Here is a 14,008-nt window from a genome sequence, read left to right on the forward strand (position 1 = left end):
TGTTGAACTTTGATGGGTTGAGTTCGGTTAGAGTTAATTGATTAATTTTGACTGCTGTGATGGCGTAGCTGATTTTGTCAGCCAGAAAGAAAGGGAGGGTTTATAAAAAGAGTCAATTACATTTTGAAGCAGCATACAAAAATACAATGTTAACTACAAAATTTTAAGTATCACTTGACCTCATCCACACACCAAAATGGTATTTTAAATCGTATAACAAATTATACAATTTAAAAAGTGATGAGTTTTTCTCTTAAAACGTCAAAGTCAGTCTATAGATGTATTGCATACATCTTCCAAAGTCAAGCTATTTGTCAAGATGCTGACAAAAACATCCAACGAGACAAACAATATGGGTTCCTTATGGATGACAAGTAACTGATCCGGTTCAAATAATCTTAAAAGGTTAAGGTTAATGGTTGTTCAGAAAATACCCACTCACACAAATAGTGTGTGTTTGTGCTTGTGGGGGGAAAATACGCCTTCACAAAAATGCAAGCACACACGGAAATAACAAGAATTTTCAAAACATAGCTTTCAGTATTTTATTTTGGTACAAAAATTAGGACCACATTTTTTGTTCTATCATTTTAATATCGAGAAGAAGACAATAAAAGGAAAATAAATAAAATTACATGTATTTCATTATCATTTTGATCCTTAGGATAAATTTTTCTGTATCAATGGAAAAAAAAAAATCGCACACATAACTTTGTATCATTTACTATTAAACATTTACTTAGATTTCTTGACGTAATGTACAGCAACATAAAAGCTGGTGGCTACATGTCGTCATCCGCGTAACATAATATTTACAACTAACTGAATCGTACAATGGAAACAATCTTGTTCCTTTTCTTACATTAAGTCAATTAGTTGGATATATAATTAAAACAATGAAGCTCATATCTATTCCAATAAAAGAAAAGAAAAGACCAACTGCGGGCTTAATGGACAAATACACATCAAGACTACAGACAATCAAACGGGTCGTACATCAAAACATTCCAAATCTTTTTTAAGACCATGCTCAACCAAAAATAGACCCAAAATATTGATGAGTTTTTTTTCCTTCAAATTAAAGGTCATTATATTTTTTTCATCTCATATTTTGATATTTTTTAGATGAACAATCTCAATGAAAACAATCCGTGGACATTTCAATCTCTGATCCATTCTGCTATTCAAGGGAAACGTTACAGTGAAGATCCAACCGTACATTTTGTTGGCGAGAGCAATTTGTGGAGTTGTCAAGCATTTAATGAGGACAATGCTGATTCTTTCACAAAACAATTTTAAAAAAAATAGCCAGACCGACAAACAGACAAACTTCAAAATAAAAACAAACAAACAAACTGATAGGTCATCGGTGTGTTTTCATTTTACACATGATACGACAAATCACAAACTAAAAACCAAATTCGACTTGGGACTTATTTTTTTCCCCATTTAATTCTAAGGTAAATTACTTTTTTCAATGTGGCCGTTTGTGGGCAAAAACTGAGTTGATAAGTACTTAAGTACGTTGTGTAAGAAAAGTAATTTGTTGATTTTGGTTACACGGGATCTAAAGCCAAATTCCCATCTGTGAAAGTTCATTTTTTTGAAGTGCACTTTCCACAAATTGTCTTATTTCCACTCAACCAAGTGACAAATCATCCAGCCAAATTTATAAATATCGAAAGTTACACCCTGAAATGAATCCTGGGCCCACCAATATTAAAATGGTTCATCAATGAATGACATTCATAGGTTACAATTATTGATACAGTTTTGCCCGCGCTTTGTTTTCCCCGTAGCTGTATGTGAAACTTCAAATGCTGATCAGGATAAAACACAAAACAAGTAACACTCCAAACCTATGGAGTATTTGCCAACTGGAACGAGCCATCTAACAAGGAAACAAAATGATTACCGTTCTGGTTGAATAAAATATCAAACAAATAAATGAATAAAGAAATATACTTTTTGTCTTCCTCATCTTTAACTGAAATGTCCTTGTGGAGTGATGGCGATTTTCATGTTGCAATGTCACGGCATTATAGTGTGGAGAGTTGTGACAAAAAGGCCCCACGATGATAATGGAAAATAGGCAAGCCGAAGCTGAATGCTCCACTGCACACTGAAGAGCTTGTTAACAACTCGTCCCCAAATATGTAGTTATGACAACTCTCTACAGATTTAGCAATGCTTCGAAACATGCACCAACAGGAATTAAGGAAATTCGTTGCGGACATTCTAAAAAAGTCGACTCGCATCATCAAAACCAAAGTTACAAAATCCAGTCCAACCAAACCTATTTTCTAAAAAAAAAAAAGAGTAAAAAGTAAAAAATCCAACCAGGAAAATAACTCGTCAATCGACCAGGAAAAGAATTGTTTCCAAAAAAGAACCATGATTTGTCCACCAAGGGTATTTTTCCTGCTGAAGTTGACTTTTGTCCTTCACTAAAAATGAAGGCAGTAAAAGCAGGAAGTTAAATTGCTCTGCCTTGTCGAGAACAGGGAAACAACTGGGCCCACGACATGGGCGGGACTTTTTCAGGTTTTTTTTTATTTGTAATTTTTTTACTTTTGTTACACACAGTGATTGGTTGAGCAGGAACTATAAACAGAAACTATGATACAACCAGGTGGTGGGCAGGCACCGACTTTTTGGGGAAGTACCGGGGAAAAAAAATTGTCCGTCCATGACGTCTACCCACTATGTTTTCCTTTCTCTCATGACTGAGCTCTGATTATGTCAACCAAACATGGAAACAGCGTTCAGTATTCATACCCTGTTGATGATTTGGTTGTTTTGGGTTATTATTTTTTTTGGGGGGGGGGTGGGACTTTTCGAAACAAATATGTTTCAATTGTGTCAAAGTCAAAAGAACGAGCTCCAAATATGAGAAATTTTGGGGACAAACAGACACTGCTACTTTCATTTTTGAGATGCCCATCCACAGAAATTGTGTTTTTTTAAATATATATTATGTTCCATTTCAAAATTTTGACCAAAAGCAAAAAGTCGGCCTTGTAAAATATGAACTTCTAAATGAAGGTCACCATTATCTTTAATGGAATTTGGAGGTATTTCCCCCTCCAATTTTGGTTTCAGAACACTATGCAATTTTTCATGCCACTGTTAAAGAAAACTTCCAATGTTTCCTGGTTTTCTCCAGAAACTGTTAATACTCTTCTCCTGAAGTGAATAGACAATAAGTGGTTCAAAACCTAGAATAAATTGAAACAATAAAAATTACATTTTGTCATATACAGAACTCGAATTATAACACTCTATGATTCATTTAACCATGCATCAAATCAGATTGAACCCTTTAGTTAAAAAAATACAAATTTACAATCCCTTCATAAAATAGGCTTTTGCTGGTTTTAAAACATGCAAATAAAAACCAACAGAACCAACCAAATGTTTTAAATATTTTGTCACTTTTCTCATTCATAAAAAAAAAATCTGCCTTAACAGATGACCCCCTGGTAAGGCAAACTCTTTAAAAATTCATTTTTGAAAAGAAAAGGTTTGGAACCCCCAAAAACCAAGTTTTTAAAGCACACAAACACACTATGCCCCCTGACACTGAAATTAAAAATGTTAACGCAGCCATATATAAACCGGAGTTGTTGTGGAGCCTGTCAAAAGACAATCACAAGTCATGTTACAATTAAAGGTACACCATTTTGCAGCTATCCAAAAAGCAACCGCCAAATTATTGTCAAAAAGCTTACATGGTTTAAAGACAGTAATAACACTGTCATTTCCAAAGAGGTGTCAAGTGACACATTTTTGGAAATTTCCGTTTGTGTAGTTGGTTTGTAATTGGGCGAATCCGTGAATAAGTGCAAGCGTTGACACGACGCACGCGCACGCTACCATTATTCCTCAGTTCAGTGCTACAATCGGCTGAATGAGAATCATGTCTCGAATGCCGATTTTGGGATTGTGTCACAAGAGCGCACAATTCAAAATATGACTCGGCAACTTTTGAACTAAAATCGAGATCCAGAATATTGGGGTTTCTCCAAAAATACAGCATTCACAGAGCTAAAACTTCATCAGGTTAGTTGTCAAGCGTCCGCGAGCGATCTTTAGATTTTGAGCACTTTTGTTGCTTCAAACAAACAAAAATGCAGAAATGACAAATGGTCCATTCTACTTTTACGATGATAAACGACGACACTTATTTTTCAGAATTTTGCTTGAATACCTCGAGACTTGAAATTGGATGACTTGTGATGGACTTATGACTACAATATATGCACTGAGCCATTTGGTGAAATTGAAGTATAGGTCTTCTTTTTGAGTCTCGCTCACCATGCAACTATTCAAGGTCAACTGGTAGTCTGCTGCAGCCCGGTTCCCCGCCAACGATCGCCACCGACAAATCTTGCCTATCTCTGCTGTAAAACCATACGCCGGTCATAAAACTCAACAGGAGTATAGACAATGACAGCAGCATCTTTCATGCACATGGACACTTAAAAAACTACCATGCAATTTTTCCACATCTATAAAATACTTTAACTCTACAAAAAAAAAGAGAGTAAAAATTACATGTACATCTTATAAACATAAAGTTATCATTTATATAGCTACACGTAAATACTATCTTATCAACATTAAATCATCTCAGAAAAAAAAAGGTTTTCCAAAAATGTACATTTACAGTTTTATATTTTACCGACTACACAAAAAACAAAAACCATAACATTTATGTACACTATGATGGATGACAGATGACTTTCAAAAGACTCCATATAAATTTGAGAAATGATCTATTTATACTATACAAATACTTTCTTTGATAAAAATTGTATTAAACAGCCAAAAAGTCTCCTTTTTTTCCTTCTTCAGAGAATGACGTTATCATTTTGTACAAAATAGTTTTTCAAAAGCACTGACTCTCTTTTTCTCCTTGAACACAAAATTTTGTTTTTAACACGGTTTTGAAAAGTCTTCCGTGGAATAAAAATTAAAAACAAAGTCGTTTAAAAACGTTAAAAAAATGGGAAATTTGTGACTTTTAGACAGAAATTGAGCAAACTCTCTCTGTATCTTTTGAGTCTAGTAAAATATTGGCATGAAATTGATAGACTTTCGAGTCAATAATGATTGATTCACTTCTAATTTTTTTTTTCTAGAAGATATTATTGCCATGAATACTTTTTTTTAAATTTGGAATTACACACTTATACTTCAGCCTTGTAAAAATACTATTTTGCGCTTCTCCATGGAGCAAATGATTATCCAGAATTTTTTTAGGGGGGGGGGGTGGAGATTCGGAGAGAAAAAAAGTGTTAGGTGGTCTTTATTAGCTACCGGTAGTTGTAAATTTTGAATTTGTTTACCTTATTGAAATTCTTATAATGATCCTATGATATTTGCAGTTCATGTGCAATTCATCAAATAAAAAATGAAAAATTAAATCATCGTATTTCTGACAGATTATGTTAGTTACTCTTTTTGTCAACCAAGAAGTCTACATAAAGACCACCCAACACTAAAATCATATTGCTTTTCATCCAATAAAATGAAAAGTCATTTCATTTTTTAAATTTTTTTTTGGGTTACCAGGCTAGATTTGTTACAGTGGTGAACATAACGTTGATAATTCCATGCAAATTCAAATGTCATGCGACACGGTTAATTTCCCTTTTCATTCAAAATTGGATTTCCTGTCTAAATCACTATTAAAAACGACGTCTGAGTGGAGCCACACAATACAGGATTGGCACTTCCGGCAATTTGGACCAGTTCAAGCCGGCCCATTCAGCACAATGCAAGGGGGTAATAACAATGAGCGACGAGACACCGTATCTAATAATGCTGTATGTAGTTACTTGAGAACAATACAAAACCATGCTTCAAAGCATTGGGGTAACACACATGCACAATGGATCAATGCATAACGGTACCGGATAACTCATACATTTAACACACACCAGAAGTCACAACGTTTTGTTGTAAACAACATTTTGTCAATTTTGTTCATGTACATGTCACAGAGAGATCTTAACTCTTTCACAATGAGAGGAATTTTCACAAACTTGTCGTGGTGACTGACTTTAAACGTACATGTACATGTTTTTAGCATGAAGCAATTTCCCTTCCTCAATGACGTACAGTGACGTGTGGATGGGTTTCATAAACGTGTGCACCTGTGTTTGATACATGTACAGCATAGCACAGATGATCCACAGTATTTCATTCACAGCCAAAGTGCACGATTTCAATGTCTTGGTTAAATGGTTCCGAGTTTTCCTGCAGTGACACAAGCTTAAAACCCAGCAAATTTGTTACGGATCCGTATTCCTGAATCCCACATGCACATGTACACATGCACGCAGTTTCTTTGATGTTAAAAAAAAAACTGCCATGCAACAATTAACTGTTCATGTGTGTCCAGACAAAAAGGCGTAGTTCGATCAAGATAAACTTGGCCAGAATTTCAAAAACAAAATCATCGCAAGCACTGTTAACAAATTCATACAACGGAATTTCACAACCCATGATACACAGATAGGCGATTCACTTTACATACATGTACAGTGCCACAGACACAATTTTTAACAATGGGGATGTTTTTGTTGTTGTCAATGCAAAGCAATGAATGACAGCAGAAGCATTTGTAGTGAAGACAGAAATCTGGGTGTCACCATAGTACAGTATGAATGCCTTGAAACAAATGTCTGCCTTTGATAAATTATAACACACTAAGCAGAGCATAAATTTAAGTACGTAGCTAACCAGGTTGTTCTCATAGCTATTACAAGGTCTGCACAATGCCCTAACTATGCAAAGTACATGAAAATGTATACTGCATGGCTTTAGGCTATCTATGGATAACCAATGCATGTATTACATGTATGTAGTAAGCTATCAATCACACTGACTCAATCATTATGAACAAAATGATGAGTCTCTGATCAAAGACTCCAAACCTTTTTTAGTTGAGGTAGATGGTGAAGACGATTTGTGTGTGTGGTTTTTTTTTTTTATAAAGCATGTTGCAAACTGTAAAAAAAAAAATGTGTAAAATGCGAGGGGCACTGATATGAATCATTCTTTTGTTTTGAGGATATTTTCCAGGAGGTCCAAATCAAAGTCAACATTGCTCATGGTGTTGTTGCCTAAGTTCACGTTAGTGTCCAACAGGTCCATGGGTACCGGCAAGTGGCTCGAGTTGGCTGAAAAAGACCCCTGATGGGTGGTCGGCGTGGCAACCGAAGACATGGCGGTTACTATGGAAGGCTCAGTGTGATTGGTCGGCTGCATGACCGCGGAGGTCACGACGCTTGGCTGGTTGGCGTAACTCTGCTGTTGGAGCATGGCCTGCGTTGTCATGCTGGTGTGCAGGTTCATGTTCTGCCCCGGCATATTCTGCATGAAGGTCCGCACGTTGGTGCTGGTGCTGACAAGGTTGTTGGGAAATCGCACCACCGTGGAGACCTGATGGGCCTGTGCCACAGGGTTACCGCCCGCCATGGCACTGGTCCCCTGGGGATTGTGTGTGGACATTTGTCCTGGGGTCTGACCCCTCATCTGCTGCTTCATGTACACCGCAGCTGCTCCTAAACCTGTCACGGTGTTTGGTCCCTGTACCCTACTCCTACCAAGCTGATTCAGCATTGTTCCTGCCGGTTGGGCCGCCTGGTTGGCCATTTGCATATTATTCACTGCCCCACTCTGGAGCAGCTGCTGCTGTCTACTACGGATATACTGGGCTTGAGCCTGATTGGGGTACATGCCCTGGGTGAGCTGGGTACCCGTGGTCCCAATCTGTCCAGCCGGGATCATAGTCTGATTGGTTCTCATAGTCTGATGATGCAAGTTGCCTTGCTGCAGAGTTTGCTGCAACGGAGCCCCTTGTCTGACAGTTCCTGCCATCAGCGGGTTGTTGCCCATCCCCCCAGTCATTTGGTTAGTAGCGGCGTTCGCCGTCTGCTGCATCAGCCCAGTTGAGTTGGCAAAAGTTGAGTTCCGATGCTGGGTCTCGTCGTATCGCGGTGGCGGTCCTCGCTGGTACATCTGAAAATCCTTCTGCTTCTGCTTCTGCTGGGCCACAAGTTGGCGTTGTTTAGTGAGCAGCAGGAACCGCTGCTCTGGGGGTAGTTTTTGCAGTTGGCTCTGCTGTTGCTGTTGCAGGAGTTGTCGCTGCAACATCTGCTGTCTCAGTAATCGCTGGTTGGCTAGGGACAAAGTCGGGCGCTGCTGAACAAACTGCCCCGTTTGCTGCTGTTGAGCTTGCTGAGGCAATTGCTGCTGCTGAGTCCCTGGCATGTTCTGTCGAACCTGCTGGATGGCTGCGTCAACTGGAAATGCAACAGGTTGTTGTTGCTGAGGTTGGGGTTGCTGCTGTTGCTGCTGCTGCACCTGTTGCACCTGTTGCGACCTGTTCTGTGCAAAAATTTGTGCCATACTTGGCAGTCTGCCAGTGACCTGACTGGTGTGGGCAAACCTGGCTCTATTCATCACTGTGTTAGGGTTTTGATTGCTGCCAATGGCACCAGCTAAAGTGTGGGGTCTCTGTTTCAGCTGGTCCTGGAGAGACTGTAGAGACCTAGACATTGTCATTCCAAACTGAGAAGCTGTTGCAGTGATACCACTGCCCTGCTGCTGTTGCTGTTGTTGCAGTGCTTGTTGTTGCTGCTGCTGCTGCTGGTTGGCATAATGGCTCAGCTGTGTGCCTGGACTTGGTCCACCATGCTGCTGTTGTGCACTGCGATAGTTCGACTGCAACTGAGCAATGGCTTTCTGATTCACAATTGGTGGCGTCTGCTTTTGGTTCACAAGATTCCCTTGTCCCTGTTTCTGCTGAAACTGCACTTGCAGCAGATTGGATCCATCGACAGTGCCACTGGCCTGGGGCTCAATTTTGATATTAGTTGCGTCAAAAATCGCTGGATTCTTAAATTCTGCAATGGCCGGCAATGGTCCTTCCTTTCCTGTGCGTGCATCCGTGGCTACTGTGTTTGGAGGTCCTTTCATCATGGGGTCGTACGCCTGTGACGACTCTGAAGTGGGGGCTATCATTTCGGTCTTTACACGCTGCTTAAGGCTGCCATCCGAGGGGCTGGGTACAGAAGTAAAGCTCTGGGCTCCACGAACCATTGGAGCAACAGGCATCGTGGGAGCAGCTTGCTTATTGGTCAACTTAGTACCATCAGCAAGGTTAGGCATAGCTGGTGAGCCCCCAGCCATGGGCATGGTATCGCTGCTTGAGTTAATCTCCTGCGTAGGCTGGCTCTCCATGTTAGCCGTGTCGGGGAATGGCACATCACCAAGATCTTGCTGGAGCTTGTTGCAGATCTTATCCAGCTCGGAGTCAAAGACCTTCATTTGTTCTGGGTCATTTTCCAGCTGCTTCACGAATGCTTCTAGACCGTCTGGGTCATCCAGGAGTTTCTCCAGGACCTGACGCCGCTCTTCCGTCCACTCCTTGTGCTGACCGTTGCTCTGGCTGACCGCTGATGACGGTGGACGCTCAGCCGTCTTGCAGCCACCGTTCTGTGACCTCAGGTTGTTATTGCTAGCCTCAGCGGTGCTGTCACCAGACTGCTGGATGGTGGTGGTCACGGTCAGGTCTGTCTGCTCCCCTGTCTTCTGGACAATCTGGACTGAGATTTCTGTGCAGGGACGCTTGCTGGATGCGTCGTCAAACCCATTGGCCTGGGCGCCACAGATGTTTGGGGGATCCGGACCGTTGGTCGATTCAGAATGAGGTCGTTTCCGTTCCGAGTGCTTGTTCTGAAACAGCGAAAACAGAAAGAACATCTTGGTAAGTCTTGTTATATATTACAAACGGGTTATTTCCTGCAAATGAAAACAAAGGAGGCGTGTATTTATTGGACAATAATCGCAATGGAAAACTGTGATTTTGAACACACCATTTCAAGCTGAATTTGTAAAATCAATTCACACTGGTTTTTCTGTCTGAATGTGTCTCCGTCTTTGTCAATAACGCTCCTGTCTCTGTCTGTAGCGTCACAAATTGGTGGTAACCACATGACTACAGCTTATGGCACCTGGACTATACGGTACTACATCGAGGTTTACAAAACATACCGAGTACAACATGGAAATAACTGATGTGTACACAAATCTGAAACTTTCTTTATACTGGGCTTGACTTTTCATCACAGAATGATGCAGGTAGAAAAATTCCCTAAAGAGTAACAGTCATGATCCAATGCTCCAAAGGAAAATCAATGCAAATAACTGAGATGAATAACAATTTTCTGGATGATGCTAAACAAAACGTCTGAGTTATGTTCCGCATGACTTTATTACCAAGAAACATTTGGCGACAAAACAAGCCTTATCTGGACTTGACAATATGACAAATATTTGGCAAATATTGCATAAAAGGATCACAACCGTTCCTGGTCAGGAAATTCATCAAATATTTCAAGACAACGAGGGTCCATTCCGAAACAACCTGATAAAAATGTTAACAATCTCACAACCTACCGGGACACAAACAGTTTTGACTTTGCAAATTTCCTGACGAGACTACCCTATCACTCTGATGAAAGTCAACAAGGGCCTATTCTGAACTGAACAATATCACAAATATTTTATGAATGATGCATACATGTATAAGTATTACAACCAACCGTAGTCTTTTTCTGTTCCATGAAATTCCTACTGAAGCTTGTCCCAGGTCAGTAGCATATCCAGGTTGGGGGTGCAAATGGGTAATTTCTTTGAAAAGTGGAAAAGCAAACCTTGATTCCCCACCCGATAAGACACTGCTCAAAGTACATAGGTCTTACTGTGCGCACTAATTACTTTGTACGCACTTTGCATTACAAATAATAATAATGAGCAAATCTATTTTTGTTTGGGCAAACATGGTAAATGGATGAAAAACGTGCATCCAACTGGTTGTTTTGTTTCCATCCTTTACAATAAAACATCAGCAAGAGCATTTTACAAATTGGAGCTTTCACATAGTATGTTGGTGCATTGAAATTTTACAGGTGCATTGAAATTTTACAGCTGTATTGTACCCTGCATTCAGGAAAATGTTATACATACCGGTACGCGAATACCTTTGACCTTGTGTACAGTTCACACTCAACGTGTACACACATGTTCAGTAACGACTATAATCCTCATTCCTACATGTATGAAAGGGAAATGCAAACTGATTGCAAAGCAAATGGCATTGCATGTATACACAGTCTGTAACTTTCCTGATATATCAATTGTAAACAGTTTACACTTCATCAATGATTCAGAACCTTTACAATGACTTTTCAAACAAAGAGAACATTAACATACACGGCATATCGAGAAACTGAGTTTCCTGTTTTGGATTTTCATGCACACGTGTGAATGTTTCCTGCAGCAAAATGTACAACGCAGTACCAGTACCAGTACCCTCCCTCTCTCACTGCACTGACAAATTCACGTACACCATCACAGCTGTCAAAATCAATCAAGTACCTGTTTTGACCAGTTAAAGAATTCCCTTCTTAATTTTATATAGCCATGCTTTGACTGGAGGTGATTGTTACGCCAGCTATACCTACCAGTTGCTTGTACCTCTTTTGTCTGTTGTAGGAATTTGACTAGTCACAATGTTTCCACAAATGTGATCTGACGTTTTTTTCTACTAGTCTGTATACAAATGCATGACAGAGGAAATGGAAGAAATTTTTGACTGTCTGTGACTGATCAAACAATAGGAGGGTCGTACATGTACGTGTATGCAGCACACATCTGTAAACATGAGCTGTTGATGAACACAAACATCGATTCAGTATTCGTACAATAACCTACATGTATATAACCAAGTCAATGTTCATGTATTGCATTTACGTAACCTTGCGGCGCGATTCGCAATCCCGGTTAAGGAAATTGCCAATTGAATTGAAGAAAACAAAGGACATCATACCACGTCAATGAATGGGTACGCGTAGGCTACTGCGGTATCAGGCTGAGAAAAGAAATTATGTCTTTTGTTCAAAGCTTTTTTCCAACCATGAGTTAGCAGAAAAATGTAAAACTTTTTACATGTTCCGGTATTTACAACACTTCTGAGCAACACGAACACGAGTAAAATTGAACGTTTATACAAAACTGTTGTACGTAAAATACTGTCTCCTCTTTCAAAATAACATGAAATTTTGAGCCGCTTTTATGGAAAAAAACAAAAGTGAAACCTCTCCGCGCCTAAACGACGGCTGAATCCCCAGAAATCTTCCAACTCTTCATTCCCACTTGAGTAACAGGAAAAGAGAGGAAGAAAGCCAGAGAAAAACAGCCGAGCGATTTCTCAGCGTCGATATCAACAGTCCCAAGAAACATTGTTCCCGGCTTTTTAATATCAAAAGGTCACACTGAGTGAAATCAAACTACCCGCTGAAGTCATCAGTGCTTTAGAAGAGAGAGAGACACCTCATAATGCTACTGACGGACTTCATAGAAAGTCAAGAGTCGGGGACTGGGCAGTTCTATTTTCTCGGCTTTTTTTCTCTCTCTCTCCTGTGCCTTACTTCTTCAGGATTATTAAATGGGGATTTACGCACTTGCGTGAAATACGAGCCATGGGTAGCGGCCGTTAAATATTGAAAGGCTAATGTATGATTTTGCATGAACAATGGCGTGCTGTAACATTCCTCGTCAGATATGACGTTAAACTGCTATAGATTTTCAGGATTTTTGCTTTCTTCCCTTATTTTTTCTTCTTGACATCATAAAAAATTGCTGATTGTTTTTTTTTTACGTTTATGCAGAAAACATTCCAGTGTACAGGTATGATGTTTGTTTTCCACTGCACTCGCATGTGCAAGTATCTCATACTGAAATGTTAACAACCAAATCTTGCAATTTTGGACAATCTTGAGTTTCGTCAAAATGTAAATTTTACCTTCGGGCATAGGGTCTTGAATCAACAGTCATCTTTAGATAAAAAAAAAACACACACATGAAGTTATTCTGAGCAAAGCTCAGAGTTTACTTCACAAATCTTGTGTCATTTCATGCGTACCGGAACCACTTCAAACCAGTTCCCCATGAATGTCAGGCCATTGCTACAATGTATATGTATATAAAGGTACAGATACCGTAGGTTTGGAGCAACTGGGTGAACAAAGCAGAAGAAGGTTTTTTAGGTTGTATCCCTTGTGTGCGTGTATATGTAGACGTACATTGTATGTAAAGATAATTCCTTATGGATGCTCTATGAATTTACATGTTATGATTGACGCACAAGCCTATGCAAGCGTTGGAAATTTACAAGCATGGTGCATGATGTGGAAGTTCGACGTCATGTTATGGAACCCTTAAAAGGGCATAACATTGTTCTCTTTAGTTCAAGCTGCTGAATAGAGAAGCTTAATGCACTTGTAGAAAAAAGGGGAAACAATGTTTGCACGCTGCTGTTTAAAGACTCTGGTTTGATTAAGTAAGCAAGTTGTAAATATATTAGTCATTCTGGCAGGGGAGTAAAGATTGGCGGAGGGGGAGTCAGGCGCAGGGGGAGTCAGGTTGGCGCAGCAGTAGTCAGGTTGGAGCAGCGGTTCTTTCCTCGCCTTCCACCGCTGTGGCCCGGGTTCGATTCCTGCCCTGGCCACATGTGGATTGGGCTTCAGTCCACACCCAATTCTGTGGGTTCCACCAGAACACTTTTCTGGGGTTTTCCTCCAACTTCTAAAACTGTAATTTCTTCACATGTTGTCTCCTCTCTTCAGGTTTCTTCAGGCTTGCAAGGTACACTTTTAAGGAATCCGTTACCAGAAATAAACAATATTAGTAATAAAAAATAATTCTTGTTTGAAAAAAAAATGTGCAAGTTTGCAACCATGACTTTGCTCTTTCCAGAAGTAGGCCCGGCCATTGAGTTTTCCTGTCCCACATGCATAGACCACCGTGCTCCGCTAATGAAAAATATCCCCTCCTTGTGGGCGAGACAATACGGGCGCGTCTATTAGTATTATACACAACTGGACTGGCTCAGGAAGTTGTCAATGTTAAGGTAAAAGAAAGAAAAATAAGT

General features: G+C 39.8%; 1 protein-coding gene across 1 annotated transcript in view; it reads right to left on the bottom strand.

The window, feature by feature from the left end:
- Nucleotides 1-518: 518 nt before the first annotated feature.
- LOC119727852 (mastermind-like protein 3) overlaps nucleotides 519-14,008 on the bottom strand; it is a 28,940-nt gene continuing 15,450 nt past the window's right edge. Inside the window, exon 2 of the mRNA XM_038199927.1 lies at nucleotides 519-9,750. Coding sequence (XP_038055855.1) covers nucleotides 7,063-9,750 — 2,688 coding nt within the window. The 3' untranslated portion in view covers nucleotides 519-7,062. The remainder of the gene's footprint in view (nucleotides 9,751-14,008) is intronic.

The sequence above is a fragment of the Patiria miniata genome, unplaced genomic scaffold (assembly GCF_015706575.1).
Source record: "Patiria miniata isolate m_02_andy unplaced genomic scaffold, ASM1570657v1 HiC_scaffold_20, whole genome shotgun sequence".
NCBI lineage: Eukaryota > Metazoa > Echinodermata > Asteroidea > Valvatida > Asterinidae > Patiria > Patiria miniata.